The following is a 16,088-nucleotide window of genomic DNA, read 5'->3' as shown; positions in this document are numbered from 1 at the left end:
AACTTGCTGTACATAGGCTATCAAACACAAGTGGATGACACAAAGCAAATAAAAGGATCACTTACAATTTTATCAGGCGGGGGACTGCTTCCAACCCGGCATTCTAGCTTGCCCTTGGAGTGCTTGACAGCATGCTGTGTGGCGTCTGCTGTGATGATAGGAGGGCCTGGTGTGAAAGAGAAGGAAAAAGATTGTAATTTATTCTGAATTACTGATCAATACTACAATGCCACCAATTGATTTTTAAGCTTTTTGTTCCACCGATCAGATCAAAACATTGCAAGAAAAGCTGCCCAGTTTGAAATGAATCCACCTACCATTTACAGTCAGAGTAACATCTCTTTCTGCAACTCCAATCCGAGGTACAATAGCCTTGCAGGTGTATGTTCCAGCATCCTCCTGGGTAACAGCCTTCAGCTGCAAGGTGTTACCGTTACTGAGCACCTAGTGAGAAACCAGGAACACAGGCAAGAGGTGTGTTAGAGCGAGAATGAGCTAGAACAAGAGGAAAGAGGCAGACAAAGGGAGACTGGGACCTTTATCGGTGGCCCACTCATTTTGGAGGCAGCGCAGAGGTGGGCTGACCATTGTAACAAACGCCGCTGGTTTGAGTTTAATTTCATTGTGAAGAGCTTTAATCACAGCATTAAGCACTCCAGCCGCCGCCGAGTGACCGTGCGGCTGGGGAGCTTGTTGTAATTAAACAGTGGGGACAGAACAGAGCACACTCCGGTGTGAGTGGGCCCCAGCCCTTTTTGAGCCGCTACACTCACTCACTCACTCCTCAGCTCATTGATCCTGTCATTCCATCAAGCTGTGATTAATCCATTTACCCCTTCTCTCTCCACCTCCTCCATCTCTACACCCCCCTGCTATCACTCTCTCCGATTTTTTATTTCAACACAGTTATAGAGTAACCCAATTAATCCATTACTCGTGGCTGTGTGGGGGGACAGTGGCTGTGGGTGGATTAGAAAAACTGCCTGCTCGGTTCCCTTGGAGGGGCTAAAAGTGTTCACTCTTAGAGATGACAGCATCGCTTACGCCATCCCGCAGGCACATTCTTTACTAGGGAGGTGTTTTTTCTCCAGCACCGCCTCAGAAATTATATTAGGAGAGAGGCTCCTATGGGATGTCCCCGCTGATGGTGTTTACACTCAAAGACTTTTACCAGGATGATGTAAAGTGAAGGTGGAAATATCCCATTTGTTTCAGCTATGAAATTAACTTTGAGGAAATGGCTACTCAAGTGCAGTTGGGCTTCTTTTATGTGGAATATACAGCTCTAAAATGTGTAGCACATGTTATAATTCTGTTATTTCCACCCACAACTTGTCTCACTGGTTTCCTGATTGATTAACACTAGAACAAACACTGGGTAAAATCTGTCTGAGGCTGTCTTACTTCATGAAAATAAAACGTTTAAGTCTGTCGGTCTGATTTTGTTGTGTGACTAAAAATTGTTTACATAAATTCAGATTTTCAAAATGGCCATCTATACCTAGAACCGCCATGCGGGTAAAATATACCCTAAAAGAAAACATTAATGTTTCCCTCTGTTTTATTTCACCTGACTAGATAAACAATAGATGTCAACATGGAAACAACGTCCTCTTCTTCTTTAGGTTTTTTGCAATCTTGTGATCCCAAATGTCCGTTGGGAGTCAGGAAGTGGGGGACAGTCATTAGGAATGAATTGGAACAAGGGAAAGTTAGCACTTTATGGCTTTTAATACCATTCAATACAATACACTAATAACTTTATTCATCCTCGAAGGGAAATTCATTTGTCTGGAGTCTCATGTAGTCATCTGTTTATAGTAGAATTATAGAGTCTGGTTGCTGAGGGTATAAAAGATCTCCTATATCTTTCCGTCCTGCAGCAAAATAATAATAATAATAGTAATAATAATGCCAGAGTAATAGTCCTGCATGCTGCAATTATCATCACAAAGTTTCTAAATACACTGAATATGATCCGTACAACTAACAAAAAAAGCTATTTTTTTCCACCGTTTAACAGATTTACCTGGTGTGGAGGTGCACAATATCACAAATACTGAGTCCTGCATGCCTCCTAGCATGTGGCGTTATCTATACAGAGTCTAGAGGAGTCTTTTACTGAACTAAGAGGCTAGCAGAGCCCCTCTAACATATAAATAAATCCTCATTTCACCACAAACATGCTTTAAATTGAAATAGGGATGTACAATCAACTAAGTAAACCTTGTGGGTAAGTGACAAGTAAAGATGTGCCGTTCACAGACGAGCCTGTGCTATGAAACAGCTCGTCACTGTAGCTAGCTCCTGTTTCAGTGCTAGTTTCCTTTCCTCCATGGTTTAAAAAGCCAAACTGGTACCAAATGAGAGGCCGTTTGGGAGTCAAACAACCAACTCTCTTGAGCTGAGCCAAATGATCTGGATTTCTAAAATGAGTCACATTCTTTATCATAATGAAGAGACTGAACTGAGATCAGCTGAGGAAACATGGGTAAGATCAGAGTATAATGAGTTGAACCATGGCAAAACTGCACTTTTGCTGTTTTTCCACATTTTTTATGTTTATTTTTTTCCTGAATATTTCACTACTTTAGGGACACAAAAGTAGCTTAATAATCAAGGGTGTCCATACTTTTGCACTTCAAATTCTTGGCATAGTCATATCACTACTTACCCCCCAAGGGCAGTTCTCTGCTGCACTGCCTATTGCAAAGTCATAGCTCAACCCTCCACATGAATACCACAGACAAAAAAGGCATTCATTGTTGTGAAGTATCGATAGATAAGCTCAATGCTTTGTGTTAAGAAGAATCTGGTGGAGGGGAGGTTTCAGGACTGAGCAATCAGTCTTAAGAGTATTTTGATGTGATGTCTCATCATCAGACAGTGATCCTGTTCTCTCTTAATCAGCTGTTCAGTGTCTGTAATTAATTAATTGCTCTTGATCAGTGCTCTTTGTGAACATCAATACTCTATATAATGGGTAAATTTTACCCGCTGGCTTTTTTAAGTATACAGAGATCCCTGCGGTTCAAGTGAAAATCAATTGATTGATTCTGCCGAGAATTACGGTAGCATTTCATGTGGCATGATGGTGCCATATGAATCAGTCAGAGGACAGACAGTTCCTGCCAGAGGCTTCAGCCCTCGGGGAGCATGCAGAGAGGAGGTGTTGAAGATTCAGCCAGAAAAAAAAAAAGAATGTGTGGGGGGAGGTAAAGTGTGAAGGATTCATGCCTCAAGGCCATGTGTGAATGTTTCTCTCTAGAGGGGTGGTGTTGAGGGATGATGTTGAAGCTTCACCACCCCAACCAAGATAAAGTGGTGACTGATGTTTGTCGCCTTACCACGCTAGAGCCGTGCTTTGTCCAGGCCAGGGTCAGAGGAGGGTTTCCAGTCCAGGCACAAGTAAAAGCAGCATCCATACCAATATCCACCGTCATTGGCTTGGGCTCTGACAGCAGTCTAGGGCCAACTAGGGTAAAGCAGCAAAGATGGTCGGTCACAATCAATAGCAGAGTGCTTTTAAAATAACAACAAGAGAAAACATATCCGTACACTGTAGAGATTGTTAGCCTAAAGTTAAACTCACATTGGACATCGACCAGAGTGCTGACGTTAGTGCTGCCCACAGAGTTGGAAACCTCACAGGAGACTGGGTCTGTGAAGTAGGAGTAATCCACCGTCACCTCCAGGCTGTCCCCATTTGCTTCAGAGATGGGAACTCCTCCTTTAGACCACCTGGGACAGACGAATAATCACATTATACAGCCGCATTAGTTCAGGGAGGGTACTTAGCCATGCGTGTCAAAGAGGCTATTAGCTGATTCATGGCTTGTGCCAATCACAATCAAACACTGCCAATCAAGTAAGTGAATCTACAAAACACTATCATGCCTGAGGATGATATCTCTTCACTGATCTCTGTTTCAGCTAGCCTTGCTCAGATGGTGGCAAGGGGTGAAGAATTGTAATTAAACAGAGTATAGATACCTGTATCCGGTGATTTCAGGGTTGGCCGAAGCAGAGCAGATGAAGAGAACCTTGGCTCCTTCTGTCACAGTCTGAGGCTGTACTGACAGAGTCACTGAAGGCGGGTCTGTGAGGAGGTAAACCTTTGTGTTACTTACATAAGAATCTTCATAAGAAATCTTAGAATGCTACATGTTGTGTTTAGGGACTGCCCCCTACAGGTTGAAACGAACGATAAATTTCACAGCTCTACCAATCAGATGTTATTGTTACATTCTAGGATTGTGGGTAATGTTGTGTTGCCATTCGTTGTAAACAACCATTACATTCACTAGTAGAAGCAGAACCGGACAGAACAAGGAAGTCTGGCATGTAAAGGCAGGTTCAGCCAATCAGAGAGATCACTGTGACACTCTAAGAGAGTGGGCAATGTATTGCTGTTGACCGAGATCACTAAATAAACCAGGTTTTTCTTAAAACAAGATGGATAAAATAAAAAAATATCATTGTCTGGGTAGACATATATCATCGTTTCACATTTATGTAGTTCCTGGCAAGTCTACACTGACATTATGGCTAATATCAAATCTAAATAGCAGCATAGACTGAATTATGTTGTGGCTGATTAGGGACAGCAGGAAGAAAGAAGTGGGTGTGTCTTATCCCCACTCTCTCCCAGCCCTGTCCATGATGCTCTAAAGACTTTTTCTGAAACAGCAGAAACCAGACCATGAACTAGATGTGAAGCTTCAGATTTTTGTAAATAGAAACCATGAAGTCTACTGATATTTTGCAAACGCTGTGATACTTACGCTGGACATTGATTGTAATTGATGTCTGCCGTCCAGCGGGGGCAGCTGGGTTAAGAACTCTGCAGGTGTAGGTGCGTCCTGAGTCGCTGTCTTCAGGGACAATTGGAAGCATACTAACAGCAGACTCCCTTTTCCCATCCTCCAGTAGCATCTGAAGAGTTGGAAAACAAAAAGATCAAATCATGTAAAGTCTGGTTTAAAGCAAGCCTTCATAACAAGCTTTTACTGCATATCCTCTCGACATCGCACAAGCTAATCATTTCAGGAATATCTCTCTGACACTGCAGGTCTTATTTTTTCATGTCTGAGGCATTAAAATTGCCATCCTGTTCTATGGCATGACAGTTAAATCATGTATTTTATGATTCAGCAGGGGATATTGTGCTGTTCCCACATTTTTGAGAGTGTTCCCTGTCAGCGCTCTTGTTTGTCATCATCTTTTAAATCTATTTACTGCTCAAAGGAATCAATACACCTAAGTGAGGAAAGGTGTAGATTCTGACGATATGACTCACTGCTTTCTCACTTTCTGCCTCTCGTCCTCCTAAGGAAAAAAACGGTGATGGCTAAGGTGCCTGTGCGAGTGTGTTTTGGATGGTGACAGTGAGAAAAAGGTGTCACACATTTTTGATATAACAGCAAGGGCAAGCTGAGTCTTTTTCCCTGGACAGCCAAATCAATGGATGCAGGCTTTCACTTCCTCAGCCAGACATACAAAAAGCATTTTTATGCTAGATCAAATCACATCACTCGCTGTCACCACTCCTCACTTGGACAAAGCTTTCTCTTTCCCTGCAGCCTCACTTCTTAATGTTGTAAAAATCTCTCTGTTTTTCACAAAGCTATCTCACTACATCACTCTAAATTCCCTCTTTCCCTCTCCCTCCTCTCCCACCCTCCCATCTCACTGCAGGCTCTCGCCTCCTTAAATGTAGCGTTTAGCGTCGTTTAGCGTGGCCAGAGAGCATGAAAAATGTGACACTTTCCCAGCCGTGGCCAGCTTACGCTCCGGCGCATCCTCATTGTGTTTCTGCATTGTTGTGGGTGATTTCTTCTCTGCAGAAACTCTACTGTATGAAACACTCATGCCTGTCTGAGCTTTGGCATGCTCCAGTTATGCTGTAGTGTCGCTGCATTAGCGAGCAAAGGGAGGCGGAGGGGGTTACGGAGAGAGAGAGAGGGAGAGAGTGGGGGTGAGGCAGAGGGGGAGCTGGGGTGGGGTGGGAGTGGGTGGGGGGTCAGGCGTGAGTGAAAATGGGAGGGGGACTGCAGAGAGTGAGCGGACAAATTGTGCGAGAGAAGGGCGGCGATAGGGAAAAAAACTGTGAAACCATGAAGAAGGAAGAGAAGAATAAAAAGAGGAAGGGATGAAAAAGAGAAGGCCTTAGGAGGAAAAATATGTGTTTTGAATAGCTTTGCATTTACCTGCCTCCTGTTATGTTCTGTGTACATCATGTGGGTGTTAGTCATTGAATGATAGAGCTGTGAAAAAGATATGTACCTTGGAATAAATCGCCGTCTCCATGACCTCTCCATCTCTGTACCAGGTGATCTCAGCAGCAGGTTTGGCTCCTGAGGCTCTGCAGGTAAGGTTGTGCGGTGTGTGGGCCTTAAGACGAACAACAGGGCCGCCCTCCACCATTGGGTCTGAAGGAGGAACTGTAAAGCAGAACAAACATACCACTCACAAAAATCTCATTACAGCTCTAGGCCAGAACAGAGCCACAAAGAAGTTGTTCTGATATTGAGTTTGCTGTTGCTCTTAGCCCAGCATCAATATATTGCAGCAGCAAAAGAGGCAAACATTCTCTTAAGGCCATGTGTCTGTTTAACAAGGTGTAGTTTCAGACAGGAGAAAATAGCAAGAACAGTTGTCATTTGAAAAAAAAAACACACTCAACCTTATTTATTTCCTTCCTTGGGAGTTGCATTATTACTCTATTTGCTCTTATTGTTGCAGAGTGATGTTTCAACTGAATTGCTTATTTGTTCATTTATTTGCATGGTTTCGCACGCACCACTGGCAAGCCAAGCGTGCCACCCCTGATGAAGGCGTCTATCTCCCCAACCAATAAGAGAAGGCGTAAACATGGGGTTTGTGCTGGCCTTTCTCGCTCCCTCCACCGAACCAATTTCACTGTGTGTATCTGAATTGTCAGAGGTCCTTCCGCTGGCGCGCCATGGACACTAATGGAATCCGAGTGCTAGGTGATTTTAATTTCCATGCCGATTCCCCTGACTGCACTCCCGCCGTTGACTCCTTTGACTGTGCAGGATTGCTTTGGTCTCATCTGGCCACATTGATTTACACATACACACATAATGGCATATGCACACACCTACACATTAGCAGAAAAAAGCCCTCTCCTCTCTTTAACACCCCTTAAACTTGCAGAAACATACTGCAGGTGCCTGAGTGATGCACCTGATTGCATTTATGGAGTGCATTAAATGGCAATGTATCACAAACTCTGGTGTTTCAGAGTGCTTTTTTAATGGAGAAAAGTAATATTATCAACTTTCCCTGCTGCCTCCACACAGGCATCGTTACTGCTGTGTGTGGGCTTGTGATGACCGGGCTGCTTTGTGCCGCTCTGACAGTGACACAAGACACAGAGCGGTGGGCTGATGAACACAGGTGAGCTCTGAGAGTCTATTCATTTAGTTGAAATGTTCTGACATAGCGTGATCTTAATCTGCTTGCCTTTTCATGGCAGCCCAGCAGTGCTTGTCACCCTGCCTCAATGAACTCAGAATTCACAGCTCAGTGGTAACAGATTCAAGGACAATCCAAGACTCTGTGGTGAAAGCTCCACACTGTGAGGAGGGATAAGCTTCAGCAACATGGCTGTGTTATTGTTACCTCCTAGTTCCCTATTCTTTTTGTATTATACGTAGCATACAGTAAGTGGACAAGTGACAGGACAAATTAAATGAGTGATGTTCCTCTCCATGCCACCAGATGCCAGCAGTGCTTTGCCTATTTCAACCCCCACGAGACCTGGCCCTCCTCCTCCTCCTTATCCTCCCCCTCCATCCACTGCCCCCCTGAATGTCTGAAGAAATAGATCACTCACATCATGTTAATGTAAAAACCTCCTTGCAGTTGACAAATGTTGTAGCTCACTGTAAAATGTGCTAACTGTGCAGACCCTGACTTTCAAGCCACTACGCAAGTCATTTGTGACTGCAGCAATCACATTATCTCAGACGTCCACAGTCTTGATTACTGCCACTGAGAGCAGAGGGCTCTCCTTTTCCTTTTTTTTTCCAAGTCAAATCTCTTGGCTGAGCCCTGCTCCAGTTGAATTGTATATTCAGGACATGATTTTTTCACCAGAAAACTAGATCTACGATGAGGTTATCTGTGAGGGGTAATCAGAGTTTGTTTTATGAATTGCAAATCACCTGAAGAGTGTTTTGATGTATTTTTTATTCCTCCATGATAATTCTGAATGTGATTATCCTTTTTGTATATATTTGTCTACATGTGTCTGTGAAGAAACTCTCCCTGATTGTTCCTGAGCGCTGCCAGCCTGCAGGCCTTGGCACGAGGGCTGGCTGCGGGGATCATGCATGAGCTGGGTATCTTACCTAGTACAGTGAGCTTGGCACGGTGGGAGCGCAGTCCTGCCTGAGTAGCCTGACACTCGTACACAGCGTCATCCGCCAACTCTGCCGAATCGATCAGCAAGCTGTGCTCGCCTGATAGCGGGTCGCCCATTAAGGAATAGCGCGTCCAGCCTGCGTGAAGCCAGCACAGAGAATAGAGTCAGAGACAAACAAACCAAGCGACAACAAACACATAATGAAAGGACTATAAAATGAACAGACTTGCGCCGTGAACAAAGGCAAGAGAAACGTGGCAAGACACAAATGAAAGCAAAGCAGCACCTCACTGGGCTGGGGAATTGAGCCGTTGTGTTAGCGGAGCAGCGTGAGGCTAGAAATGCAACACGTGAGACAGCTGCTGCATGAGGAGTGTGTCCTTTAAGCACAGACACAATAAAGATGGGGTTGGCAGAGGTCAAGAGGAAGCCTCTCCACCTCTTCTCTAGTCTGCCACACATTTAAATGTCAGTGCGTGACAAAAGCCAATTGATTATCTACCTTCCTACAAGGCCCTTGAAATGCTAAGCAACAAATTAAAGTTCTGTGTGTGCTGCTGTAGCAGACCTGTCTGTGGTACATTGTTCTCTAAACATTCATTTGCGTAAAACTCCAGCGTTTGACAGGGAGAGACTCAGTTTCTAATGAGACCTGGCATTGATTGTGACGAGACAGACACAAAGAGCAATAAACACACAGAGAGCAAGAAAGGAAAGGAGAAAAACTGATAATACCTGGTAGATCTCTTTCTCCACCCAGTGCCAGGCCATCTTTGGTCCATTGTACCATTCCCCGGTATCCCACAATGACACAAGGCAGAGTCACAGACTGGCCGGATACGACCACCTGGTCCTGGGGCTGCTGGGAGAAGTAGGCTGCTTGGGTGGCTGCTGGAAGAAAAGAGGGAAAGCATGCTGTATTAAAACATCTCTAAGAGTTCAAAATTTCCTGACAGTAGGTGGTTGATTAGTATACAAATTAACCAAATATAAAACAATGAGGGCTCTCAAAAGAACAACATTTTTAATTGCAATTAATCTCAGAATAATTCCACTATTTTGCATTCAAAACTTCTTCTACTGTCTTAAACTTGGGGTAATAGGTAATCCAACTACACACAGTTAAAAATACATTTTCAAAAGTCTTAAATATTTAAGTTACAACGAAGCTGCAGTCACTCCTAAAAATCAGTCACAAAGTGGGTCTCCTCTTGTAAGAACAAAGCAGAGAGTCAAACTCATAGCAATCAGTGCATACTGATAAAGAATATACAGTATATGTCCTTTAGGAACATCTAAAGGCAAAGATGGGAGCTCTAACTCAGTGGATAACTTCATTCATAGTACAAATGTGTCTCACATTGAAAACAACAATCCACCAGTAACGCGTGTGCTCTAAACACTCTGCCCAAGGCATGATGGGAACTCCATTCACACATACCCCTCAAATTTGAACTAGCAGTGGGTGGAGCTTAGATCATTCAACTCAACAGAATGTGACAAACCAAAAACCAAATAACTCCAACACTGAAGGCAATTCACTCAGAATTGTGTTAAAATTACACTTGGAGTCAAAATCAAAGCAGAAATGAGATATCAACACTCCAGTTTTTGCTGTTTTGGAAAGTTATTTGGAATTATTGTCTTGCTATGTGCTACTGTGTAGTCAACAGAGGTGATAAAAGGACTGTACTCAAGTATTGTAGTCAAGTAAACATAGAGTTACTCTCGTTAAAACGTACTTAAGTGGAAGTAAAGCTCAACTTAACTATTCAAAAAAGAACAAGTACTCAGTTACAGTAATTTGAGTTAATGTAATTACTTTCTTCCCTCATTTTAACCACAAAAAAAGGAACTTGTTATGGATTTAAAAGGTAAATGCTAGATAAAACAGGGTGACTTGTTTTATTAAAGTAAAATGAGACATGAGGGAGCAGTGGTGGACTTATTTTACATCACTGTTGCTGCAGGGAGACACTGCAGAGGTTTTACCAAATGGTCCTGAAAGGCACAAGAAATTAATCATGATTTTAAAAACCTATTGTGGAACTGAATTAATCAGTTTATGCGATTAATCTCGAGAGCCCTAAAAACAACATTTAATGAAATGTTTATTAGGCATTTATAGTGGGTCCAAAGGTTGCCACTCATGGCTGATTTACTATTTTCTACTAGCTTCAGAGAGTGCAATGGCAGTATGCTTCTGCAGGGATGAAAAGTAAAAGTTCCACTGTAAGGGGTGTGAAAAAAGTGCATAAGAGTCTCCCATGAACCCGTCTGCTCACTCTCTTGTTCTCGTGGCACTTGCTGAGAGAACGGACAAGGATGACATGTGTGAAAATATTAAATTTCCCCTCATAAATGTGGCTTCTAAGAGGAAGAGTCAGCTGCGCCTCATAACTTATTTAACTCTTTCCCGAGACCATATGGTTCTGTGCTCGCTGACATGAAGCAAATACACTTCCTGGGAGAAAAATGTGCCACTTTTTCACTGTGCCTTTTTGTAAAAATGGATGTTAAACAATCAAAACTCCATTAAAGCTCCCAGGAGACCCATCCGTTTGAGCCTGCTGAAAGTCAGCAGAGACACCTGCCACCGTTCCGCTGCTGTGTTTAAGTACGATGCACGGTCTCACTGGATTGGCTGGCCTGCCTTCACACGCATGCAGAAACACAGTGTGAATATGGATCTGCGGCTCCAACTGTTTGTGCCACTATGCTAACGATTGAGCATTACAAACCCTACTGGCAGGGGAAGATGGCAACACTCCAGAGGTAACTAATCCGTAGGGGAAGGTAGGAGGAGGAGAGGGAGGAAGGAAAGCAGTTGGTTGGTTATCTAAGTGGGGTGTCTGTGAGAGTCGTGAAGAGGACTTAAAAAAACTCATTCTCCTTCTCTTTTTCTTTGTTGCTCACTGGAGAATGGAAGGGAAGGGGGACAGAGGCAGATAAAGAGGGTTCTATTCAGGCAGTGCTAAGCCCCGCCTGAACTGCTTCTCTTGGTGGGAGCGCTTAAACAGACAGGGTTGCCCCCCTCCCCGCGAAGAAAGCCGCTGAAAGGAGGGCAACATACGGCGGCCAGAGACGCGCTATTGTCCCCTTGTCCCTCTCTTTTAATAGGCCTCTTCATTTCCAATCAATCCTGCTAAATGCAAGTTTAATAGCTTTTCAATAGCAGCTTTTCCCCCCAGAGGGTAGCTGGGATTTTCTCTCTCTCTTTCTCTCACCCCTTTTCTCTTCTTTCCCCCCTTTCTCACTCCAATCTCTCTGGTTTTTCTGTCTTTCTGAAGGGGGGGTGGGCTTCCGAGGTTGTTGGCAGTGTTTATTCCGCACTCAATTATCCACTTCATCTAGGGGTGCACCATAGACTGAACCCTGCCCCTCTCGCTTTGCATCCTCCCGCCTCTGTCGCCCAACGGCACAATCAAAGCCGCCAAACAGTGAGTTCATCAGGAACGTGAGTTCTCCATGGCCCCAACTGCCTCAAAATCCATTTTCACACGCACCTATACTCCTTTGCTTTCCATCTGGGGCCCAAAAAGATGTTAATAGATAAGTGAGGAGAAAAAAAACGGCAGACAACAATGCATGTTTGTCCACCAATAACGTCTCCCTGTATATCATTCTAGCCCCCGGGTGTTTGAAAGGCTTATTGAGTGCTGGATGCAAACAGGTAGACTGTATGTGTGTCACGCACAGCGGATCAAAAGAGGCCAATTTGAGAGCGTCAATGAGAAGTGAAACATCTTCTAGTTCAGGCTATTAGGTGTTTAGCAAAGGCTGCCATTTTCTCATCATACCTTAAAAAAGGCTGTTTTTTACAGCCTGTCCCTTAACATTCTGCCTTTATGGGCTATTGAGCGTTTTCCTTTGCATCCCTTTGCAGAGAGAGTAAGAGGATTTTCCTTTTTGTTCTTGCAACAGTTCAAACATTGATTGCAATTAAGTATCTTGCCCAGAGTATCTAAATGTTTACAACGGGTAATAATTCAGCGCTTTGGTTGATTGTTGAGATGGATTACATGCACTCAATTGTTTCTCTTCACCTCACCCACATGCAATTTTTCATGCTCAAATATGGCAATTAACACGGCGTGTGCGCACACATACAAACAGAGGCATACAAATATAGAGTGCAGGGTATGTGCTGTAGCGAATGTCTTCACACCATAGGAGTGATTCATGGCTCTCCGGCTCCCTTATTGAAAACGCTCAACAGAACATCTCGACTGGCTAATGACTCATGCCAGATTCCTTTAATTCCTCCTTGCTGAATTAGACAATTCTTTGACGGTGTATTAGCAGCTTAATTACATGAATACATTTCTGACGGAAGGAGAGAGGGAGGAACAGAGGCAGACAAAGAAACGGTGGAGGAGAGGCAGTCAGGAGAAGTGGGGAGCTGTGGGTGTGAGGAGGCTCGGCTTTGGTCACGTACAAACAAGCGTGTGCACAAACTCGACAGCATAAGAGCATCCAGGGTGCTACCAGACTGTCCTTTGGCTTCAGTGAAATCAAAGTAAAACAGAAAGAACCCAATCCCACAGAAATCCAAACATTTCTGTAGTCCATGTTACATTATTTACCATCTCACCAAGGCCGCCCATAAGGGGGGTTAAAGGGAGAGCTTTATGGGGCCCAGCCAAACTGGGGGCCCATGGAGGTTGGCAAAATCAGAGTCTACTGTAAAGTTAAGCTGTGATAGCCATAGTTTATTTTTAACCTAAATAATAACCAGGTGGTAAGAGGTGACAAAAAAGGGCAAAAAGCAGTGGGTAGAAATGGCAAAAAGAAGTAGCAAAATAGGTGGGGAAAGTGCTGAAAAAGGGTCAAAAGTCGCACAAATGAATAACTTCGACATCAGAACCCAATAATAGTTTGACATACTCAGGTCCAAAATGAAGTAACTTTTAGCCAGGATGCTAGCACCAATATGCTACACATCCACCACACAGGGCTGCCCACAGAATTGTCTGGGCCCTTTGTAGCATCGGTGCTAGCGTTCTGGCTAACAGTTACCTCATTTTGGAGCTGAAAAGTATGTCAAACTATTACTAGGTTCAGAAGTAAAAATGATCTGTGCCACTTTTTAACCCATTTCCAACACTTTTCTTGCCAATTTTTGCTGATTCTTTTTCACATTTCAACCCATTTTGACTATTTCCTGTTCCTTTTTTCCACTTTTAACCCCTTTTTGCCACATTTTTGATGTTTTTCCACCCCTAGCTCCAATCTTTTGCCATTTTACACCCATTTTAGCCACTTTTCTTTGGCACTCATTTTCCATTTGTCTTGTTTTTCAACCATTATAGCTGCTCATCACATCTTTTACCAGTTTTTTTGTTTTGTTTTTACCATTTCTACTGCTTTATGGCCATTTTAACCTTTTTTTAGAGACTTGTTGCATATTTTCTGCCACTTTTCACTATTATGTAAGTGTTTTCAATTAAAGTTAGGTTTTTCCTGTTTTATTTTCTAACATCTTGATGTTTGTTCACATCATCATCAAGCTTTATGTGTTTTTAGGTGTATTCAGAAACTTGCCCAAAATCAAGGTTATTTTGTTTGAAGATAAGGGTGTTTTTAAAACCAAAAAAGGCTTTATTTGTACAACAGTAAAAATAAATAAAATCTGCTAATCTGTGTCTCTGTGCTTTAATAAGAGTGGTTATTATTCAGGTTAAAAATAATCCAAGGTTATCCCAGTTTGACTTTACAGTGGTCTGTAACTTTGCTGACCTCCACTGGCCCCCAGTTTGGCTGTGCCCCAGAAAGTTCTCCCTTTTATCCCCCATTATGGGCAGCCTTGCCAACACACATATACTGATATCATCACTGAATCCCACTGGGGGGAGGGGTTGTCTTTGGGTTTTTCAAGGGCCCAGCTAATTTTGTGGGCAGCCCTGATGCCATTGTGAATGTATGCAGGTAAACATGCACAGTGAAGATTATTTGTACTTCATGTGGTAATATATTATTTAAAGATAGTTATATTTTAGATTTACAAGTCCTAACTGCAAGAAAAGCAACATTTACTAAATTTCTTACCTTTGCCGTGCGTGCATGTGTGTGTGCTTTTCCATCCCCCAGCAACAAGGTCAAAACACATTTGGCCTGATACATTTTAATCCGGATTTCTCAAAATGGAATATCATTTCACGCCGCTGGATGCACATGGGGCTAAGTTTATATATGTGTGTGCGTGTGTGTGAGAGAGAGGAGTGTTTCTGCCCAACTGTGTGGGCTCAGTGTGCGTCTAAAAATATGCTGGGTATGTTTATGTCTGTGCGTGGATCTGCAGAGGGTGGGGCAGTGTTGATAGGGGAAGCAACTGTAGGCACATTTAGCAGATACTTTGACACAGTGACTTTGCTTTTTCTGTCACATGGTCAGAGTTAAGTGCAAAAAAAAAAAAAAGCCTCTGACTTGGACACAACCTATTAAAGAGCTTTGCGTGAACCCTGCACTGCTGGCGTTCTCCTCCATCTCAACTGATACTTTCACATCAGGAAGGATCAGGAAGAGATGGACAGATGTCAGCAATGATCCGTCCACCACGGGACATCTGCCTTGATAAAATTAGATTGAAGCAGCTACTGTGGGTGTGTATGTGTGGGTGCTACAAACGTATAAGTGTAAGAGGCAGCCATAATGCTAAAGACTGGAGAAGATAATGGCATTGCACATGACCTTTAGATGAAATGTGGATCTAAAGCACACAGTACAGTGCACTTATTTCCAAGATGGTAATCTGCTGTGCCATTTTGGTAATCTGACACACAAAAAGGCATTAACAGAGTCCAGCTCATGAATCAAGTTAACCCATCACTTAAAAAGTCACCTCCTTCAACTGTAACATAATGTAGCCCCAGCCTCTCTGTCCATTTCCCCTTGTTTTTCAATGACACTCAACTGATTCCCCCTAAAGAGGCTCCATCTGCATTCATAGAGTTCTAGTCCTGATGTTATTCCGTGTCCTCATTCCCATCCACTGCAAAGAGAGCAACATCCGACCCTGTGGGGTCTATAAATATAAGTGCTCTTAACTTGACTAGACAATTTGCTCTGTGCAGTAATATCTCAAAATGTAACCACAACAAACAGCGCTCGATATCTTGCATCCTCACCCAGGGTGGTGGATGCAGAATCCAGCATCCAGCTGGTTTGAGTTTTTCCACAATAAGAGCAAGAGAGGAGAAAATAGGGGGACGAGCAGAAAGCACAAAAACAAGGCAATTGGCAAAAAAGTGTCAAGCTTGGAATAAACAGCCCCTTTCCCCAAATGCCATCCATTGTGTCTTGTCTAGATAAGGCCTCTAAATCAGGCTGGAAAATGCAAGCTCCATTTCTCTCTGTATGGAATTATTATCCCTTTGTTTTGTGTCTTTTGTCCTCCACTTCCTGTTTGTGTGTGCATGCGTTTGTGCATGTATACAAACAGGCAGCAGTGCTGAGGTAGCTCAACTAAAGAGTGTGTCCCAAAGGGGTCCCAGCACCCATCTCGTGTTTGATCTGACTACTAAGCTCATTACCACGACTCCCACAGAACTTCTGAGGGATTGCAGGGGGGCTAACAGCAGATACCACCCACTAACTTGTGGCAGTGTGGCACAGAGCAGCCTCTCTGTTTTTCTTTCTCTTGGACCGCTGCAAACAAACAAACAAAAAGAAGAAGAAGCTTCAGCTTGTGCCTCTG

General features: G+C 43.4%; 1 protein-coding gene across 3 annotated transcripts in view; it reads right to left on the bottom strand.

Annotated features, from left to right (window-relative positions):
- kirrel3l (kirre like nephrin family adhesion molecule 3, like) overlaps nucleotides 1-16,088 on the bottom strand; it is a 41,400-nt gene that overhangs the window by 5,742 nt on the left and 19,570 nt on the right. For 2 of the 3 annotated variants that reach the window (XM_041793072.1, XM_041793074.1), the window contains exons 2-10: nucleotides 9,128-9,283; nucleotides 8,379-8,528; nucleotides 6,286-6,443; nucleotides 4,785-4,935; nucleotides 3,994-4,099; nucleotides 3,593-3,741; nucleotides 3,348-3,475; nucleotides 318-444; nucleotides 66-166 (exon numbers count right to left, since the gene is read on the bottom strand). In XM_041793072.1, coding sequence (XP_041649006.1) covers nucleotides 66-166; nucleotides 318-444; nucleotides 3,348-3,475; nucleotides 3,593-3,741; nucleotides 3,994-4,099; nucleotides 4,785-4,935; nucleotides 6,286-6,443; nucleotides 8,379-8,528; nucleotides 9,128-9,283 — 1,226 coding nt within the window. The remainder of the gene's footprint in view (nucleotides 1-65; nucleotides 167-317; nucleotides 445-3,347; nucleotides 3,476-3,592; nucleotides 3,742-3,993; nucleotides 4,100-4,784; nucleotides 4,936-6,285; nucleotides 6,444-8,378; nucleotides 8,529-9,127; nucleotides 9,284-16,088) is intronic. The other variant, XM_041793073.1, reaches the window with a different exon arrangement.

This window comes from Cheilinus undulatus, linkage group 8 (genome assembly GCF_018320785.1).
Source record: "Cheilinus undulatus linkage group 8, ASM1832078v1, whole genome shotgun sequence".
Taxonomy (NCBI): Eukaryota; Metazoa; Chordata; class Actinopteri; order Labriformes; family Labridae; genus Cheilinus; species Cheilinus undulatus.
This window is presented reverse-complemented; position numbering and strand designations above follow the sequence as displayed.